We start from the raw sequence: 22,120 nt of genomic DNA on the forward strand, positions 1-22,120 counted from the left end.
ATGGAATAATCCTATAAAAATAGTTTGTTTACCATATCAATCCACCATACCAAAATAACTTCTTCTAAGATGCCTTATATAAGCAAAACTAGTCATGTTGCTGCTGCTTCTGTGAATGTATATTCTTCCTCAATAAGACTTTAAGCTCTATCACATTTGATGAGAAATTTTTTAATAGCAAAGTTATTACATAGTATTTCTAGAGTGCTATGTCATAACTAGTTACAGAGTTATAAAAGAAAGAAAACTTTCCTGAAATTCTAGAAAAGATGCTACTCAGGGTTTGTACATAGTTTTATAGTAATACAAACATGTAAAACTGACGATGTTCTGTTACAAAAGAAAAATGTGGAGGTCCATTCTTACCTGTTTAAAAAGCTGGAGGTTAACTGCAGTTTCCAGGAACTGTTTCATCACGCTTGAGCGGTGCTTTACAAAACTCTCCTCACAGAAAGTGATGGGCTCACCCTAGATAGAAATAAAGATTTTAAGGGCATCAATAAAAGGTCAGAGAGAACTAGTTTCTTTAAATTGGTATGTGGAGAGTGATAGAGGAAGTGTAAGGTACAGAAGCAACAGACCCTTCCTTACACAGAATAGTTAGATTTTAGTGTAGCAGAAACATTCCTCTACTAATAAGCCTGTACTATAGCTTTTTAATCCAGGATCCCATGGACTCTTAAAATTACTCAATTTTACTCCCTCAAGTAAGAGTAAATCCCCTAAAAATAAAGATTTGACATCATATTTAATTATGAGTATTAAGCATATCACACATACCTGAAAATATCACATAATTTTATTGCATCCTGATTAGAAATAACATCGTTACTATAAAAACTGCTGCATGATTTTTGACATTCGCACTTAGTTGTTATGATCATTAATTTATTTTTTAATTAATGAAAAGATTTTACAATCCCCTTCTCTTCATGATTGCAAAACAATTCAGACTGGATGCTTTCCAGGATAAGTCCTATTTGGCATCTGCTTTCATTAATCCTTTGTACTAAGTATTCATATCTTTGCAAGCATCTTGCGGTAGCTCTACCAAGTGCTCCTCCAAACCAGAAAGGACTTAAATCTCAAGTCCTACTGATTCCATTTGTTTTCTACTTATTCCTTTGCACGAATGCAGAAAATCATCACCCACTGGCTAACTCCTACCACCTATTTCCCTCATCAGTCTGAACAGTCCTCTAACCCATTCAACACAAAGTGACTAAACTTTATGACAAAAATGAAAACAGAGATGAATAAAAATGATTCATTCATTATAATGCACATTGTAGCAATATTTATGTTATAAGAAAAGGAAAAGTGTGCCTGCTTACCTTCTAATAGAACTTTGAAAAAATAACAATTATAATTTAATTAGCATTATAATTTAATCTTAAGACTCAATATTATTACAGATATCTTTAAGTACAATTCTGAAAATAGGTTCCTGTATAAATAAAATAATGAGAGTAACTATCTATGCAATTCAACTATTACCAGTTTCTGATAAAAGTTAATACACTATAGAACTGTACTGTCACATTCAGTAGACACTAGTCACATGCAGCTACGTAAATGTAAATTTATGAAGATTAATTAAAACTTCAGTTTCTCAGTCATACTAGCTGTATTCGAACTGCTCAATGGTCACATGTGGCTAGTGGCTACTATATTGAACAGCACAGATATGGAACATTTCCTTTAGCATAAAGTTTTCCTGGATAGCACTACTATAAGAAAAAGAAAACAAAATTCAAACAAATTATTAAAGAAGACAATTCAATAAACTCTTAAGTGGTGTCACCTACCACCAGCCACCAGCCAATGAATGATGATAAAAATGTCATTATATATTTTTATCCAAATGATTGCTAATTTTTTTCAGGGGTGAGGGGTTGGGGAGGGGGTCATTCTGCCATGCAGGCAGGATTATAGTGGTTCATTCATAGCTCACTGCAGCCTGACCTCCTGGGCTCAGGTGATCCTCCCACCTCAGCCCCCCGAGTAGGTGGGACTACAGGCACATGCCATGATGCCCGGATAACATTTTGTATTTTCTGTAGAGAAAGGGTTTCGCTATGTTGCTCAAGTTGGTCTCAAACTCCTGGGCTCAAGTGATCTCCCCACCTCGGCCACTCAAAAAGCTGGAATTCTAGGCACAAGCCACCAACCCAGCCTATTATTGCCAATCGTAAAGAGCTACAGATGATTTTTAAATTATATATTTTTTAAACTGGACTAATTTACATAAATATATTTTGGATGATCACAAATGTACTATATTGTCCACTATCACAGAGTTTATAATCTATTAGAGGAAGAAAATCTACAATAGGCAAGCCTGTTAAAGACAAAGGTCTATTGTTTTCTAATCTCTAGTACTAGCATCATCCCTAGTTACACTGGGAGCCTGGTAAATGTTTTATGATTGAGTTGTAAAAATAAAATAAAAATAGCAAATGAGCTAAGCCTTATTCCATATGACATATCATCTTCGCAAAATAAATACAATTTTAAAATAAATATAAGTAATTGCCTCTAATGGCAGTTCTGGCATCACTGCTATTACAAAGTAATCAGGACTAAGAGTAACTTTAGTTTTTATGTGATAGATTTTTCTTTAAACATGTAAAGATGTATTTCAAGACAAGAAGAAATGGATGAGACTAAGGTCTATGCTTTCTTAAAAGTTGGGCATAGTTTATTTATTAGCCCATGTGAAGTAAGCTGGAAGAATTCTGTCCTCATTAACCTCTGAGTACTTTCAATCTCTCCAGAGAACAAGTAAAGAAAAAGCTCAGATTTGCTGTCCATCCACTTGTGATGACACAAATCATGGAAAAACTTTGAACTAAACCTTCAATTTGATTAACATGGTTTGTTTACTAAGAATCTCTGATAATAACAAAAGACAAAGCACTGACACATTAGAATTTTCTCTCAAAGAAAAAAAATAAGTCTTTATTAATAACGCTCTAAAGTTGTATATATTAATACACAGGAACCTCAATTACTGCCATCATTGGAGGCCTCAATTATTGTCATCCTTAAGGCATATGCTATGAAACAGATTATACTAATAAATGACTCTGCAATACGAGTTCTTTAAAACCAAAGTTGAATTGAATGACATGAGAAGAATTTTGCCTATGATTTTAACCCAGGTTATGAGTATTTGAAGTTCATGTGGTTAACTACATTGTTAAACATTTCATGGCAAAATCGATAGGACTAGTTTGTCAATTGATATGCAGTGATGTTTCTCAAAGTGTGATCCAAGGTCAGACTTTTCCACAGGATCTGTAGCATTAAAAGTATTTGCATAATAATGTAAGTCATTATTGGCACCCTTGTCTCTCATTTTCTCCTAAGATCCAAGTGTTTCCCAAAAGCTACCTGGTTGGCAATACTGCAATAGACTGAATACAGAATCAAATATCAGAATCCAGCTGACTTCTACTAAGCTAGATATTAAAAAGCCCTGAAAAAAATGTAAAACGATATTGTTCAGACTAAATTTGTTTAGGAATATAGCAATTTTTCATAAAAATGTTTTATATTCATATTTAGTTTATACTGCTTTAAAATAAATGTATATTTTTTCAGTTTTAATTTCTAATATGGTAAATATTTATACAGATACCTCACATAAATGAAGGCTCTTTGATAATTTTTGAGAGTATAAAGACATCCGGAGACCAAAATGTTTGAGAACTACTGATATACAGTAACAAGTAGGGGTCAAAGGTGACTTCCAGATTTCTAGATTAAGGGTCATAAAATGACATTATTTATTAGACACTGAAAATATAGAAAGAAAACCACATTTAAGGAGAAGTTGATAAAATCAATATCGGCATATGTTTTTGGTAGTATTCCTACTGGAGCCTGAGACAGGGGTTCTTGTACAATTGATTTTCGCAGATCACTCTCAGGAAAAAGGTATTAAGGAAAACAAGGCAGGGCAGAGGAAAAAGTCAAACAAGAATATGGTCTCAACTGGAGATGAGCTTCAGCCGAATCCCATGAGAAAGCACCAACTGTACCACAGACTTGATCCCACTTTGAGGCAGAGAGGCCAGCGTCTTACATCCCGTATAAGAAGTGTTCTTTTTCAATGCTGAGAGGTGCAAAGATGAAGGATGAACATAGTTTTCCTGGTGATGCACTCCCATTTAGCTAAGGGCAATTTTTCACAAAACAAGTACAACAATAAGTACAGGGGATCTGGGCAGGGCACCAACAATATCTACCACCGATGTTTGAGAAACACATGAAGGTATGTAGCACAAAGCTAGAAACTCTTGTTAGGAAAATTTGTTATTTAATACATACTTAAGAATTATCTGTACAGATATGAGTATTAAAGTTGAGTTGATCACTCTACTTACAGAAAACGACTTATGCAATTAAGAAATACCCATCTATAACCTATGTTTTAAATGTTGTATTATTCATTCACAGAAAAGTAAGTAAACGTATGATTCTGTAGAGACACAAAGTAACCAGGTAGAAACATAAAACAATGGAAAAGAAAATCTCTTCATGAGATAATTCTGACATGACAGAAAAATTACTGAATATTTTGCTCCATAAAACAGTGATGAGGCAAAAAGAAAGGAATCAAAAGCAGTCATCTCGATGGAAAGCCCAACAAAGGAACATAAACAGCTATCAGGAAAACATAATCAGCAGTAGAATCAGAATAAAGTTTACAATACAGAGAAGGGAAACAGATTTTCGTAGGGACTTATTTTCTGCCATACATTCAAGGTTATTTTCATATATCTTATCTGTGAACTCTGGAGGTCTGGGACTAAATTCTTGTTCATCTTTGCATTCCCTATGGCAGTGGTCCCCAAACTTTTTGGCACTAGACAGGGATTTTGTGGAAGACAATTTTTCCACGGACAGCAGAAGTGGGAAATGGTTGTGGGATGATTCAAGCGCATTACATTTATTGTGTACTTTATATTATTATGACATTGTAATACATAATGAAATAATTCTACAAGTCACTATAATGTAGAATCAATCAGTGGGAGCCCTGAGCTTGTTTTCCTGCAACTAGATGGTCTTATCTGGGGGTAATGGGAGACAGTGACAGATCATCAGGCATTAGATTCTCATAAGGAGCGCGCAACCTAGATCCCTCACATATGCAGTTCATAATAGGGGTTTTGCTCCTATGAGACAGGAGGTGGAGCTCAAGCAGTAATGTGAGCCATGGGGAGTGGCTGTAAATACAGATGAAGCTTCATTCCCTCGCCTGCCGCTCACCTCCTGCCATCTGGCCTGGTTCCTAATGGGAGTGGGGATCCCTGCCCTGCAGCAACCAACCCAGTACTCTGCATTTTGAGTGTTAAATAAATATCTCCTAGCTACTATATGAATTATTTACACAGAATAATTAAGCCACAAGTAAGTTATGGACGAAATAGAGCTGTTTTTCTACCTTAGTATTATGTTCAACTTCAGAGTGATAATCATTACTGACATAATGTTTGTGTTTGTTTGTTTTACGAATGAGTATCTTTCAAGTTCTATATATTGTACCTGGAGTAGAAAACTTTCTAAGAACAAGAAAATACTTAAAACGTAGATTAGATCTTATACTACCAGGATGTGTATGACTTAGCAAGAGTTCACTGTGAAAGAAAATTAGGGTATCAGAAAGAATGATAAAGTAAAAAATGTGAAATATAATCCAAAACATCAACATTATACTTATTCGGTTCCTTAATGCACCTGGACTCAATGTAATGTCACCATTACATAAGGAGTATAAACAAACTAAGCAAAAATGTCTGCATATTGATGGCTATTTTAAATTTAAAATCTCTGAAAGACTCTGCTGTCAGATATCTCACGGGAATGTTCAAATATTTGCAGATTCTCACAGGAAATAGTAATAAATGATTTTCAGGTTATACAGCATATTCCTTCTACATGTCCCAATGCTATTATTACATAAGGTACAGCAACTCTACTTTCAGAGTATATTAACCATGGAAACAGTAATTTTCTTCCATTGTTGGCACTTTAGCTAGAAATCAATGAAAAAAAACCTCGCAGTCAAACTATAAAGTTTAACCATCAGCATCAAAATATTTTATTTGTACATATTATTTTGTTACTTTATCCTCAAGTTGCTGGATCTGTCTTGAAAAAAGAAAAACTACAGCTACCTACTAATATTCTATTTACCTATGAATCAGCAACTTAAGATAGAAAAGGAACTAATTTTCTAAATTAGACATTGCTGTTTCTAGCTTTTGTGTGAATTTAAATACTTAGAAAAAATTAATAGATTGTGCATTAACTTTGTGCATACTATTTAAAATACATTTTCTTCCCCACAACTTAAGACAATGAGAAAACACTCTCCATTCTCATAAAACATATCAGTGATATATAAATTGAACACTTCCTACCCAAGTCCCTAGTTCTATCTGTTCCAAAGTACTTGAGGAGAAACTGTATATTATTACTGAAGCAATAAAGCAAAATTCTCTCCCTATTAATTAGAAATGAGCAGAAAGAAAGTGCCATAAAACAACTTCTATCCATTAGAAAGCCAGATGCACACCAACTATTTCTTTGGTGGTAACCATCTCTCAAGTTAACAGGTCTATCTATGCTCAAGCAAGAGTAATGACATGAAAGGATGCATAAAATGTTTTAGTAACCGTAAAACTGTGAGGAGTAGTACTTTTCAACCTGGATTTTTAAAACTCTAACAAGTTGACAATTACAAATTTCTTAAATGGAAATGTTAAGATGAAGATTTAGTGAATGGCCTTTTAAATTATGGATGCCAACCCCATGTTTAAATTGCTTGAGCTTAATCACTAAATACAACAACATTACTTACTGATAATGTTTTAAAGAAAATAATCAAAAAGTGTTTGAAAGATACACTTGTCGAACTGTCACTCCTCCAACTTGTCAAACTGAGGCCCGGATTACTAACCAATCTTTATTTTTAAAGTAACTTATTTTTTATCCATTAGCAAGGTCAAGGCAGCCCAGGAAAGCTTGAGTGATGGAAACACATGACAGCACCTTAAGCATTAAAGCGAATAAACTTGAGTGTTACTTCTGTGCTCAGACAGGATAATCAAGCATGTCTTTGAATATATTAAACAATACTTTAACTCAAACAAACATTTCTTCAACATCAGCTATTATTCAAAAATTTTACTTTTTTATAGCTTGTGACACAAGTGATACACAGAGGTATAACTAAAGACCATTTCTTAGTTATTTAATACAATCATTTTAAAGTATCGTCATGTTTAAGGCAGTGTATTCCTTTCTGGAAAGATGCTTTGTTTATGGTTATGCTAAAGGGATTTTCCTTACTAAGTCTATTGATTCTATATTTTATTTTTAATAATGACAACATAAATAGCATTTACTACATGCCAACCCAAGAAGAATCATTACTTTTTTTTTTTAACAAATGTAAACACCAAAGCACTAATAGGTTAATTTGCCCAAAGTCATATAACTAGTTGGTCACAGAATGAGGATAAATCCAGTCAGTATGGTTACAGAGTCTTGTGCTCTTACCACTTCTCTTCCATTCATTTAGTATGTTAATTTTATCTCACATTTTCAATTCTTAAAAAGTAGCTAACTTGCTGTTGGCTAAAATCCAAAAAAAAGAGTAAAACATTCATTACCTTATTTGAATTTCCAACAACTTTAAGGAGTTTTATATTGTTCTCTGTAATTAAGGGTGGGTACAATTTATTCGCCAATCATGCCAAGGTAACATTTAGAGAGTGTGGACTAGGCACTGTAAGTAACAACAATTTACGGTTGCCAGCTTAGACATTTTAAGTACTTAATGTATAAAATAAGTTACTCTTTAGCAGTATTTAGCATATGTATTTAGTATCTGTGTAGGAATATGCAAATCACCTGGAGGGTATTTTTCTCATAATCCACATCTACTGGTTCCCCAGTACTCCTGTCTTCCTTCCTAAGGTCTTTGAGATTTGAGCCTTCAGGATATTCACAAAGGTCCTTTCTTCCTCTTCTGCAATAAGACCATGATAGCCACAACTGTCTCCCTGCCTCTGGTCTTGCTCAACTTTGATCTAACATGAACAACATCATGAAAGTGGTCTTTCTAATACACAATGCTAAGCACGACATTCCCATGATAAATAATTGTAAACACTGTGCATTAATTGTAAGATAAAGCTGAAACTCTCCTGACTTAAAGGTCATTTATGACTGGTTCTGCTGCCTCTATGGGAGTGAATCCTAACCCTTTTTGGATTTATTCTTTTTTGAGAACATGGTGGAAGACATGAATACTCTCTCCAGAAAAACGCATATATTCAACAGTTATCTCCCAGGTTTCTTGTTTCCCATACATTGAGAAGCATAATTTTCTTTTATTATTTTCGGGTTCATTTTGTTCGCTACTGTTAGAGAAGAAATGATTGTATCACCCTATGTCACTGTAAGCTCCTGGTGGAGGCACATGCTTAACACTATTTTTTGGCCCAGAAGCTTCAGAGAGGACCTATTATAGCTGCACTCAACATATATCTGATAAACATAAATTATATCTATAATGTATCCTAATAAACAGAATAAGAAGTATATTCTTACACAATGAAACATCTTGCCATTGACTTTTACTTCAGATGATTTTCTACAGAAAGAGAAAAATAGATGAATCAAAACTCCCTTCCAGTACAATACATTCAATCCTGCTGTGTAGAGTATTAAGACAAAGAAGGGAAGAGAAGAATTAGAAGACTGAAGGGAAGAGGATGAAGCTGTTTGAATAGTAGTAGTTACTCCAGGTAAACAAAACCATAAATGAAAATAGCATAAATATCAAATCATTTCTCCAATTTATATAACCACTATGAGATGCCTATGCCACCTGTTTCTATGAAGAAAATTCCTAAGACTTTGTATTGAACTTGGTCTTTCCATTAGTGAATACTGAATGCCTTTTATGTATCTTCGTTTAGAAGTAATGCACATTCAGGAAACATATCTTTTTTTCTTTTTTTTTTTATTTATTTAAATTTAATTCATTTTTCTCTCTCTCTTTTTTTTTTTCCTTAAAGTTCTAGGGTACACGTGCACAATGTGCAGGTTTGTTACATATGTATACATGTGCCATGTTGCTGTGTTGTACCTATTAACTCGTCATTTACGTTAGGTATATTTCCTAATGCTATCCCTCCCCACTCACCCCACCCTATGATGGGCCCCGGTGTGTGATATTCCCCTTCCTGTGTACAAGTGTTCCCATTGTTCAATTCCCACGTATGAGTGAGAACATGCGGTGTTTGGTTTTTTGTCCTTGCCATACTTTGCTGAGAATGATGGTTTCCAGCTGTATCCATGTCCCTACAAAGGACATGAACTCATCCTTTTTTGTGGCTGCATCGTATTCCAAGGTGTATATGTGCCACATTTTCTTAATCCAGTCTATCACTTGTGGACATCTGGGTTGGTTCCAAGTCTTTGCTATTGTGAATAGTGCCACAATAAACATACGTCTGCATGTGTCTTTATAGCAGCATGATTTATAATCCTTTGGGTATATACTCAGTAATGGGATGGCTGGGTCAAATGGTATTTCTAGTTCCAGATCCTTGAGGAATTGTCACTCTTTTCCACAATGGTTGAACTAGTTAACAGTCCCACCAACATTGTAAAAGTGTTCCTATTTCTCCACATCCTCTCCAGCACCTTTTGTTTCCTGACGTTTTAATGATCACCATTCTAACTGGTGTGAGGTGGTGAGATGGTGAGATGGCGTGGTTTTGATGTGCATTTCTCCGTTGGCCAGTGATGATGAGCATTTTTTCATGTGTCTGTTGGCTGTATGAATGTCTTCTTTTGAGAAATGTCTGTTCATATCCTTTGCCCACTTTTTGATGGGGTTGTTTGTTTTTTTCTTGTATATTTGTTTGAGTTCTTTGTAGATTCTGGATATTAGCCCTTTGTCAGATGAGTAGATTGCAAAAATTTTCTCCCATTCTGTAGGTTGCCTGTTCACTCTGATGGTAGTTTCTTTTGCTGTGCAGAAGCTCTTTAGTTTAATTAGATCCCATTTGTCAATTTTGGCTTTTGTTGCTATTGCTTTTGGTGTTTTAGACATGAAGTCCTCGCCCATGCCAATGTCCTGAATGGTATTGCCTAGGTTTTCTTCTAGGGTTTTTATGGTTTTAGGTCTAACATTTAAGTCTTTAATCCATCTTGAATTAATTTTTGTATAAGGTGTAATGAAGGGATCCAGTTTCAACTTTCTACTTATGGCTAGCCAGTTTTCCCAGAACCATTTATTAAATAGGGAATCCTTTCCCCATTTCTTGGTTTTGTCAGATTTGTCAAAGATCAGATGGTGGTAGATGTGTGGTATTATTTCTGAGGGCTCTGTTCTGTTCCTTTGGTCTATATCTCTGTTTTGGACCAGTACCATGCTGTTGATCTTTTCAAAAAACTAGATCCTGGATTCATGGATTTTTCAAAGGGTTTTTTGTGTCTCTATCTCCTTCAGTTCTACTCTGTTCTTAGTTATTTCTTGTCTTCCGCTAGCTTTTGAATGTGTTTGCTCTTGCTTCTCTAGTTTCTTTTAATTGTGATATTAGGGTGTCGATTTTAGATCTTTCCTGCTTTCTCTTATGGGCATTTAGTACTATAAATTTCCCTCTACACACTGGTTTAACTGTGTCCCTGAGATTCTGGTATGTTGTGTCTGTGTTCTCATTGGTTTCAAAGAACATCTGTATTTCTGCCTTCATTTCGATATGTACCCAGTAGTCATTCAGGAGCAGGTTGTTCAGTTTCCATGTAGCTGAATGGTTTTGAGCGAGTTTCTTAATCCTGAATTCTAGTTTGATTGCACTGTGGTCTGAGAGACAGTGTGTTGTAATTTCTGTTCTTTTACATTTGCTGTGGGGTGCTTTACTTCCAACTATGTGTTCAATTTTGGAATAAATGTGATATGCTGCTGAGAAGAATGTATATTCTGTTGATTTCAGTGGGAGAGTTCTGTAGATACCTATCAGGTCTGCTTGATGCAGAGCAGAGTTCAATTCCTGGATATTCTTTTTAACTTTCTATCTACTTAATCTGTCTAATGTTGACAGGGGGTGTTAAAGTCTCCCATTATTATTGTGTGGGAGTCTAAGTCTCTTTGTAGGTCTCTAAGGACTTGCTTTATGAATCTGGGTGCTCCTGTATTGGGTGCATTTATATTTAGGATAGTTAGCTCTTCTTGTTGAATTGATTCCTTTACCATTATGTAATGGCCACGTCTCTTTTGATCTTTGTTGGTTTAAAGTCCGTTTTACCAGAGACTAGGATTGCAACCTCTGCCTTTTTTTGTTTTCCATTTGCTTGGTAGATCTTCCTCCATCCCTTTACTTTGAGCCTATGTGTGTCTGCACATGAGATGGGTCTCCTGAATATAGCACACTGATAGATCTTGACTCTTAATCCAATTTGCCAGTCTGTGTCTTTTAATTGGAGCATTCAGCCCATTTACATTTAAGGTTAATATCGCTATGTATGAATTTCATCCTGTCATTATGATGTTAGCTAGTTATTTTGCTCGTTAGTTGATGCAGTTTCTTCCTAGCATCGATGGTCTTTACAATTTGGCATGTTTTTGCAATGTCTGGTCCCGGTTGTTCCTTTCTACGTTTATTGCTTCCTTCAGGAGCTCTTGTAAGGCAGGCCTGGTGGTTGACAAAATCTCTCAGCATTTGCTTGTCTGTAAAGGATTTTATTTCTCCTTCATTTATGAAGCTTAGTTTGGCTGCGTATGAAATTCTGGGTTGAAAATTCTTTTCTTTAAGAATGTTGAATATTGGCCCCACTCTCTTCTGGCTTGGAGAGTTTCTGCCGAGAGACCTGCTGTTAGTCCGAGGGGCTTCCCTTTGTGGGTAATCCAGTCTTTCTGTCTGGCTGCCCCTGACATTTTTNCTTGTAAGGCAGGCCTGGTGGTTGACAAAATCTCTCAGCATTTGCTTGTCTGTAAAGGATTTTATTTCTCCTTCATTTATGAAGCTTAGTTTGGCTGCGTATGAAATTCTGGGTTGAAAATTCTTTTCTTTAAGAATGTTGAATATTGGCCCCCACTCTCTTCTGGCTTGGAGAGTTTCTGCCGAGAGACCTGCTGTTAGTCCGAGGGGCTTCCCTTTGTGGGTAATCCAGTCTTTCTGTCTGGCTGCCCCTGACATTTTTTCCTTCATTTCAACGTTAGTGAATCTGACAATTATGTGTCTTGGAGTTGCTCTTCTCGAGGAGTATCTCTGTGGCATTCTCTCTATTTCCTGAATTTGAATGTTGGCCTGCCTTGCTAGGTTGGGGAAGTTCTCCTGGAAAACATCCTGCAGAGGGTTTTCCAACTTGGTTCCATTCTCCCTGTCACTTTCAGGTACACCAATCAGACGTAGATTTGGTCTTTTCACATAGTCCTATATTTCTTGGAGGCTTTGTTCGTTTCTTTTACTCTTTTTTCTCTAAACTTTTCTTCTCACTTCATTTCATTCACTTGATCTTCAATCACTGATACCCTTTCTTCCAGTTGATCGCATCGGCTACTGAATACAACTGTGCATGCGTCACGAAGTTCTCATGCCATGGTTTTCAGCTCCATCGGGTCATTTCAGGTCTTCTCTACAGTGTTTATTCTAGTCAGCCATTTGTCTTATCTTTTTTCAAGGTTTTTAGCTTCCTTGCAATGGGCTCCAACTTCCTCCTTTAGCTTGGAGAATTTTGATTGTCTGAAGCCTTCTTCTCTCAACTAGTCAAAGTCATTCTCCGTCCCGCTTTGTTCCTTTGCTGGCGATGAGCTGCGTTTCTTTGGAAGAGGAGAGGTGCTCTGGTTTTTAGAATTTTCAGTTGTTCTGCTCTGTTTTTTTCCCCATCTTTGTGGTTTTAGCTACCTTTGGTCTTTGATGATGGTGACATACAGACGGGGTTTTAGTGTGGATGTCCTTTCTGTTTGTTAGTTTTCCTTCTAACAGTCAGGACCCTCAGCTGCAGGTCTGTTGGAGTTTGCTGGAGGTTCACTCCAGACCCTGTTTGCTGGGTATCAGCAGCGGAGGCTCCAGAACAGAGAACATTGCTGAACATCAAATGTTGCTGCCTGATCGTTCCTCTGAAAGCTTCATCTCAGTGGGGTACCTGGCCGTGTGAGATGTCAGTCTGCCCCTACTGGGGGGTGCCTCCCAGTTAGGCTACTTGGTGGTCAGGGATCCACTTGAGGAGGCAGTCTGTCCGTTCTCAGATCTCAAACTCCATGCTGGGAGAACCACTGCTCTCTTCAAAGCTGTCAGACGGAAATTTAAGTCTGCAGAGGTTTCTGCTGCCTTTTGTTCAGCTATGCCTTGCCCCCAGATGTTGAAATCTACAGAGACAGGCAGGCCTCCTTGAGCTGCGGTGGGCTCCACCCAGTTCGAGCTTCCTGGCCACTTTGTTTACCTACTCGAGCCTCAGCAATGGCGGGTGCCCCTCTCTCAACCTCGCTGCCGCCTTGCAGTTGTATCTCAGACTGCTGTGCTAGCAATGAGCAAGGCTCCGTGGGCATGGACCCTCCACACCAGGCACAGGATATAATCTCCTGGTATGCCGTTTGCTAAGACCATTGGAAAAGTGCAGTATTAGGATGGGAGTGACCCGATTTTCCAGGTGCCATCTGTCACAGTTTCCCTTGTCTAGGAAGGGGAATTCCCTGATCCCTTGCGCTTCCCGGGTGAGGTGATGCCTCACCCTGCTTCGACTCATGCTCATGGGCTGCACCTACTGTCCTGCCCCCACTGTCCCACAAGCCCCAGTGAGATGAACCCAGTACCTCAGTTGGAAATGCAGAAATCAGCCGTGTTCTGCGTCGCTCATGCTGGGAGATGTAGACTGGAGCTGTTCCTATTTGGCCATCTTGGAGCCCTTGAAACATATCTTAAGAAGTGTATCATGGCTCAGCGCGGTGGCTCATGCCTGTAATCCCAGCACTTTGGGGCCGAGACGGGTGGATCACGAGGTCAGGATATCAAGACCATCCTGGCTAACATGGTGAAACTCCGTCTCTACTAAAAATACAAAAATTAGCCAGGCGTGGTGGTGGGCACCTGTAGTCTCAGCTACTCGGGAGGCTGAAGCAGGAGAATGGCATGAACCTGGGAGGCGGAGCTTTCTGTGAGCCAAGATTGCACCACTGCACTCCAGCCTGGGAGACAGAGTGAGACTCCATCTCAAAAAAAGCATCATATCATAACAGAGGCAAGATAGAAGAGAAATATATCACACTAGAGCAAGAGAGGGACCATGAAAAAAGCAGATTCAAACCAAAGCCCCACTATTCACTAGCTAGAGAAACAGTGAGGTTACTCAAATTCTGTGAGTATCATTTTCCTCATCTTTAAAATATAAAGGGTAATATTTTGAAGCCTTGTAAAAATTCAACAAGAACACTTATCCAAAGAGCCTATCAAATCCTGTCATCCAATGGGTGTTCAATGGTTGGTTAATGTTTTCATAGTGATCAAAAATTATGAATATCAGTTAAAATAACAATGTAATTAACAAATAATATGTAAATAAGGCTGAAGAAATGTGTTAAATAAAATAAGTATAATTAATTCAGAGAAAGAAGGGGTCAGTACAAACTACAGCTTTCAGGATCATGAAGGAACTAGATAGCTATTAAAAGTGAGGATGAAAAGCATTGCCAGGAAGAAAGAACATTGTAAGTAAATGTGTGGAAGCCTGAGAACCTTAGGACATTTGAAGTCACAGGCAGAATTCTCTGAAGTGAGGGCAAAGTTTAGAAAAAAAGGAAAACAGACTCCCTGCCCATGGTAAGGGCCTTGAATGCCAGGTGAAGAGATGGCCCCTGAGACTGATCAGTCATTGGTCTACCCTACAGGTTTAATTCTGTTAAAAGTAAGGAAATAATGGTTTATTTTTATGTGTATAAACAATCATAAAATTTTAAAAAGTAATGTCTAGTAAAATAATTCATTTTTTTTTTTTTGAGACCCAGTCTTGCTCTGTTGCCCAAGCTGGAGTGCAGTGGCGCGATCTTGGCTCACTGCAAGCTCCGCCTCCCAGGTTCATGCCATTCTCCTGCCTCAGCCTCCCGAGTAGCTGGGACTACAGGCACCCACCACCATGCCTGGCTAATTTTTTTGTATTTTTAGTAGAGACGGGGTTTCAACCGTGTTAGCCAGGATGGTCTCGATCTCCTGACCTTGTGATCCGCCCGTCTCAGTCTCCCAAAGTGCAAAGTGCTGGGATTACAGACGTGAGCCACCACACCTGGCCAATAATTCACATTATTAACACCTACTGAGTAATCTTTTCTTTTCCAATTGTGCTATAATAGCTACAGGATACTCCTTAAATATGTTTTTGAAACTTCTCTCTGCACTTAGCCCTTTTTAAAATATCAACCAAAATATATTTGATTGATATAAAATATTTTGGTTGATATTAAAAAAAGGTCTACGTGAAGAGAGAAGACATTGGTCTATTATATCAATGACCAAAAGAATTATAAAACAAAAAATTAATACACTTTTAATAAATTATGACACAAGCAATTTATAAAGATAATGGTTGAAAAGCAGTTTATGCATAAAAGAAATAATTTTCCTTAAAAGCTATTTCTTGTGAAAATAAATGGAAAATAATCATCTAAATGCATTCAGTATACATTAAAAAGGAAGCTTTCATTCAAAGATTGAGTCAGAAGAAATGTAAAGGCATAGAAAATGAAAATACTATCACTCAGCTCCTAAAAAAAACTAACAGCAGAAATGAAAACAAGAAAATATCAAATGTAAAAAGAAAAAAATGTAGGCAACTAAACAAATAAATTTATAACAAAATGTGATCAATAAACAAGAAAGATACTCTAAGATAAAATTAAACATTTTTCACAGATAATAACAATCTGGCTTTCACGATGATTTTTTTTTAAAAAGTCACTGAAATCTTATACTCCTATCTGCTCAATGAAGCTTAAAGGGTGAGAAAATTAAACAGTGAAATCTATAGTAACTAATATTCAAGATGGGATATTTTATTTATTTCACTCAGTACGCAACACACGGATAGTTTAAATCATTGAAGAAAATGTTCTCGCTTCAATTTGCTCCTTTCTTCAAATCTGAAGTACTCAACAATTTTAAAATAAAAATGACGTTTAGTTTATTAAGATGAATACGTACTTAAATATGTCAAAATTCAAGCAAAGTGATATTTTTAACTTTCCTTCCTGTACTGTAAACTTGAAATCAATCCCTATTTTAAAATTTGACGTAACCAGAATCAATCACTAATTTTGTTTCAAACTCATTTTATGTTTTACTGATGTTGAACAATTGAAACATGAATATGCTCTACTGTAGCATAGATTATTGGTTTCCAGTCTTTTAAAGAATGTGACCCTTACAACTATGAGCAATTTTTTAAGACTCCCCCATGTGAGATATGTATACTCTGTATAGTACTATGAATTATATAATGCTTTAAAAATATACACATATCTCAAAAAGATTAGCATGTAAACTAGACAAACACACTTATAGAAACAGCAGCTGATTTCCCCATGCATTTAAGGAATCCTTCCAATAACTGGATGACCTTTTAGAGCTATAAGGATCACTTGAGTGGGAACCACTAATTCAGAAGTCAGTTTAGAGAAGATATAACCCATTCACATTTGTTTAGTGCTTCATAGTTTACAATTGAGTTTAACACCACCCTGAAAGATAGAGGGGGAAGGTATAAGAATTCTCATTTTACAAATACGAAGATCAAAATCTAGAGCGAATAAGGAGACGGGTCAAGGTTATGCAGCGTAGTAACAACTCCTATTAGATAGCAGGTCTTCTTATTACTAAATCAATGTTTCTATCTCTTACAACTTACTCACCCAGTGAAGGAAGAATAGTCTAATAATTTCTGTAAAATCAGCCTAACATAATCTAACCAACAAATGTATTTTGACTTGCACCTTTTGGATACTCTTAAAACTTGGCTATAATTCTACACAATAATAATTAGGGTATTAAAACAGAAAGAATGAGAAAACGAGCTAAGATATGCTAAAGAGATAAACCCAGCTTAGCAAAGGGTCATGAATTACAAAGACAACAAATTTCCAAATATTGTAAAACCTTCAAGTTCTATTTTTCTTAAGTATCACTTTGTACCTGTCATTTCTAAACACATTAATCTAATAAGCCCAATTGTCTTATGAATTTCTTAAGGATCTTAACAAGATCAGGTAAGTGTTTTAAAATACAGTAATACAGGCCGGGCGCGGTGGCTCACGTCTGTAATCCCAGCACTTTGGGAGGCCGAGATGCGCGGATCACGAGGTCAGGAAATCGAGACCATCCTGGCTAACATGGTGAAACCCCATCTCTACTAAAAATACAAAAAATTAGTCGGGCGCGGTGGCGGGCGCCTGTAGTACCAGCTACACAGGAGGCTGAGGCAGGAGAATGGCGTGAACCCGGGAGGTGGAGCTTGCAGTGAGCAGAGATCGGGCCACTGCACTCCAGCCTGGGCAACATAGCGAGACTCCGTCTCAAAAAAAAAAAAAAAGAAAAGAAAAAAAGAAAAAAAAAAACTACAGTAATACAATTTTTTCATTAGTTAAGGAGTAAGTATTCCACTTCTAGGGTATTAAGAAGGTGACACAAATACTCTGGGAAATACTAATGGAAGAGTACTAAACAAAACTAAAATAAAAGTCAAAATTGGAGATGAAAAGTATGTTTTAAAACATAATATTTTGGATCTTAAAAGATTTCCATGATACATTTTCAAGATGCAATATTAAAATGATGTATCTTTTTTCTGTCTCATTCCAAAGAACCATAAAAAAGCAATTTAAAACAGTGATGAAACAAAACGCTTACAGGTTTGTATCTCAGTGCATCTCTGTAGGATCCAAACAAAGCAGCCTGTGCTCTAAGAAAGGCCCTAGCTACTCCATCACCCGTAGCTGTAGACTGCTTCTTCAGTTTATTTTTCAAGGCCGAGACCTGCATGACAGAAAGGAACAGTTAAATTAACACCTCAGAAATTGGTACAGCGAGGTAGGAACCCAATCAGCAGGCAAACCACAGTGTCTTCAGGTCAGCCAAAAATTCATCCTCCTCCCTGATAGCTTATCTTTTTAACTGCAGAGAGCACCTGCTGGTCTGTTAATTGAAAGAAAGCAGGAGAGGAGAGTAACGTGCTAATGCAAATTGGTTTATGCTCTCTTTTTTTCCCAAGGCCTCTTGACATAAATAAGCTTTAATTATTTTACAATAAACTGCTTGTGAGCCACATTTCTACAGATTTTTAGCAATTACAACATGTGTCTACTTGTTCTGAGATGAAGCAGGTTGGGTTTTGTTCGTTTTTGCTATGTAAGGTTATTTGTTACAGGTCCTCCAGGATCACTTACCATTTAATTTTATTTTTGGAAGTCTCATTTGCATATATAATTTTCCAGTCATTTGTTGAATAGTTTTTGTCATTATGAGATAAAGAAGAGGGGAGAGGAGATAAAGTTATTGAAATTATACCATGAGTGGAGAATTTTATGCAAATGTTATACATTTTCTCATTTAATATTCACAACAGTCTTCTAAGAAAAGCATTCATATTCCCATCTATGAATGAAGAAATAAGAGGAACAAAGATGTGAATTCATTTGCCCTTACTATGTAGCTAATAAGTGGCAAAGCTGGGATCTAAACCTAGTTCTGTCCAGTTTTTTCCACTACCACATGGTGGGTTTGAGTTCAATATCATTGTCTCATGAACCAATAATCAGATTAAAACACTAAGGTTTCTAAATTAAAGAAAACTTATCTAAAATTTGCTTATTTTAAAAGGTATTTAAGTTTGTTTTAATTTTCATACATTTTCTATCTTTTAATTTCAAGTGCTATGTATTTTAGAAAACGCATATTATTTATGAACAGAATTTTAGTGAGATCATACTCCTGCTGAAAACTCTTACTTTTAAGGAGGAGGAGATATAAAATGTTCCTATGTATCCAACTCACTGTACCAATTCCTTTCACACAAAATAGTAAACTATATTCTACACATTTAAAAATATTGGTTCTCATATATATTCATCAATGCTTAAAATGGAAACATGTTAAGTTCTGTAACAATTCTGTTTTATTTAGAAATAAAACTGGTAAGACAAATTTTGGAAAGAATGCTCACTTAACAGAGCATATTCTTACCCTTATGAAACTATCATATAACAAAATAGTGTCATTTTTCCTTTTATGTATCTATGTGCATACATATATATGCAAACATATACACACATACATACACATGCACACATATACACAAAAACACATGCACACATATATACACATACACACATATATCTATGCAAGAAGGGTTATTTTTATTTCTTTATGCAAGTAGCCCTGACTTCACTTGTAGATGATTGTAATTGAACTGTCAACCTAATTAACAACTAAACTTTGAATAATGCTAATGAGAAATGCACACAGCATCAGAGGAAAGACCAGCTCTACAGGTGATAAACCTTCACAGTAGTGACATTTTCCAGTGTAAAGTCACAGTTACTGTGATCTGATCAAAGAAACAGACCCCCATTGGGTCCAATTATAACCACAGTTTTGAAAAAATTATTGAGTTATGTTCATAATCTATGCAGAGAGGCCTTTGCAGTGTAGGTCTTCTCCCCATAGCTGTGATCTTTTCAATTTATATCCAAGCTCCATAGATTCAGATAAAAGTTGAGAGCCTAATTCATTTAGCCCACAAAGTGCATAAACCAAGATTCATTTGAGAGGTTTTTATTATTAAAATCTAACCTCAATAAATGCATATTTTTAGGTAACCCACATATTCAAACAATAATAATTACAAAATAAATCTAAATTAATGTCCTTTATTCTGAAACTTCTAATGCTATTTTAAGTTTCAAATGCCTTCAATAACAATGGGAGTGAATATCAATATACATATTTAATTACTACATACACACCCCAAAAGATTATGATGTAAGAAATATGATTCCAGTCTTTTAAAAGTATTATTATACATAAATAGTTGTTTTAAAAGATTTTACTTTAGAAAATAAAAAAATTAAAATGCCCCTTACATCTCTGCAAAAGAAAATTCCTTAATGTGTACTTTTTAAAAATAAAACATGAAATTCACAACTCAGTTCTCCATAAATCAAGAACACAATGTTCTCCAGACAATCACAACATGTATGCTCACTAAGAATACAGTCAAGTCAAGCCATTCCTCAACCTTCATTATACCAAGTCCTTGACCGCATAATTGTTGCTTGAGTTATACAGGAGTATTAAACACACTGTCACAAGCCATTCTGAACCAAATTATAAAAATGCAGCCTTCACTTCCAAAACTAGTCAATGATAGCTCCTGAGCTCCCTGTGGATGTGTAGAAAATAGAAAAAAGAAAGTACTTGTTCTAGAACTATGCCGGCCAATAAGGTAGCTATCAGTCATACACACACTTGATATTTGACTCGTCTCAACTCAGATTTGCCATAAGAGTAAAACAGACACTGTATTTAGAAGACTCAGTACAATAAAAAAACTCAATAAATTTTATATTGATTATATTTGGAAGCAATAATATTTATATACAGGGTTAAATAAAATATATCATTAAAATTAATTTCACCTTTTTATTATTTAATGTGGCTACAAGAAAACACAATCATACATGTGGCTCAATTTCTTTTTTTTTGGACAGTGTTATTCTACATGAGTATACTATCTAATTTCATACAGATTTTAAACTAAAATTGCCTGGCAAGAAATATAATTATATTTCTCCTTTGCCTCTTTCTATATTATTTCAACTTTTACAAATTACATAAAAAGAATTTTTCCTTGACCTACTCTAGTGGGCTTCAATTGCCAGTACATCTGAAGTTGACCTGTTTTTCAGAGATCAGAAGGGCAGCTAAGTGTTTCTACATGTGCAAATGAATGCTCAAAAAGAGTCTGTAAGAAAACAATTGTTTTTAAAATCAGTTTTAGATATAAGGATATTAATATAATATAAAATGATTGCATCAATCTTGCTGTGTTTCTGGTCTTTACATCACTGGAGTAAATTATCACCAGTTACCAATGCCCTTTGCAGTGCTAATTAGCTTTTAGCAGTTTTATCTATAAAATGATGGCGTTCTGTACTTTTAAATACCTGGTCTGGGAAAGAGCATTTTCTGCTTTAATTTCCAAACTTCTAAGTTTAGTTATGAAATAAATGTATCTCTTCCCACGAAATCCTAAGGCTTATACTCACCCATAACTCTGAATTCAAAAAAGCATTTGGAACCTTAGTCATATGGCTATTATCACATAATCCTATAAACATTGAAAAAATATCAATTGTTTTATCTTTTTATTCTTAAGAAAGTAAGCTAGTTTCAACCTCCAATGGCTAAGGATTACTTCACAAAGGACATTTTATCTTATGGTCTTTAGAGACTTTACACTCTGTAAATACATTTTTTAAAAAAAAATCTAATTAGTATTAGGATAGATCACAAATGAAAAGTTAAACAATGAAAAGAAAATTCAGAAATAAGCATCACTTCATTGCTTGTATCAAATGTTTTAAATTCCTTTCAGTCAGAATTCAGACCTCCAAGCAGTCATCCATGGGAAGAATTATAACCTGGATTTTAGCACAGTGGAAACTCACTGTAGCATGAATAATATTACCACCAATTTCCCACTTTTACCCTCTTAGCACTGAAGTGACTACGAATAAAAGGACAGAATTACATGAGTAAACACACCAAACAGGTACACGTTAAAAAAGCATAAGCCATGTGCACACAGTCTAAGTAATGACGTAATTATACCAAAGGAGAGTAAGCCAGAAAGGCAGAGCATATAAGGGGGTTGAGTTTTTCCGAGAAGTGACAGATTTCTTCTTTTACTTAACTTTTAGATGTGATTTCTAGATATGTTTTGCAGTAAAATATATTAACTGCTATACCTAGAAATTTTTATTTTACTTTTAATGATCACAAAGAGAAACATCAGGGTAAAGAAGAGAAGATAAAAATAACTGTTC

General features: G+C 35.8%; 1 protein-coding gene across 1 annotated transcript in view; it reads right to left on the reverse strand.

Moving 5' to 3' along the window:
• Positions 1-22,120, reverse strand: part of DENND1B (DENN domain containing 1B) — a 219,873-nt gene that overhangs the window by 81,077 nt on the left and 116,676 nt on the right. Inside the window, exons 13-14 of the mRNA XM_017864615.1 lie at positions 17,925-18,050; positions 367-468 (exon numbers count right to left, since the gene is read on the reverse strand). Of these exons, the coding sequence (XP_017720104.1) occupies positions 367-468; positions 17,925-18,050 (228 nt within the window). The remainder of the gene's footprint in view (positions 1-366; positions 469-17,924; positions 18,051-22,120) is intronic.

The sequence above is a fragment of the Rhinopithecus bieti genome, unplaced genomic scaffold, assembly GCF_001698545.2.
Source record: "Rhinopithecus bieti isolate Rb0 unplaced genomic scaffold, ASM169854v2 scaffold_74548, whole genome shotgun sequence".
Taxonomy (NCBI): domain Eukaryota; kingdom Metazoa; phylum Chordata; class Mammalia; order Primates; family Cercopithecidae; genus Rhinopithecus; species Rhinopithecus bieti.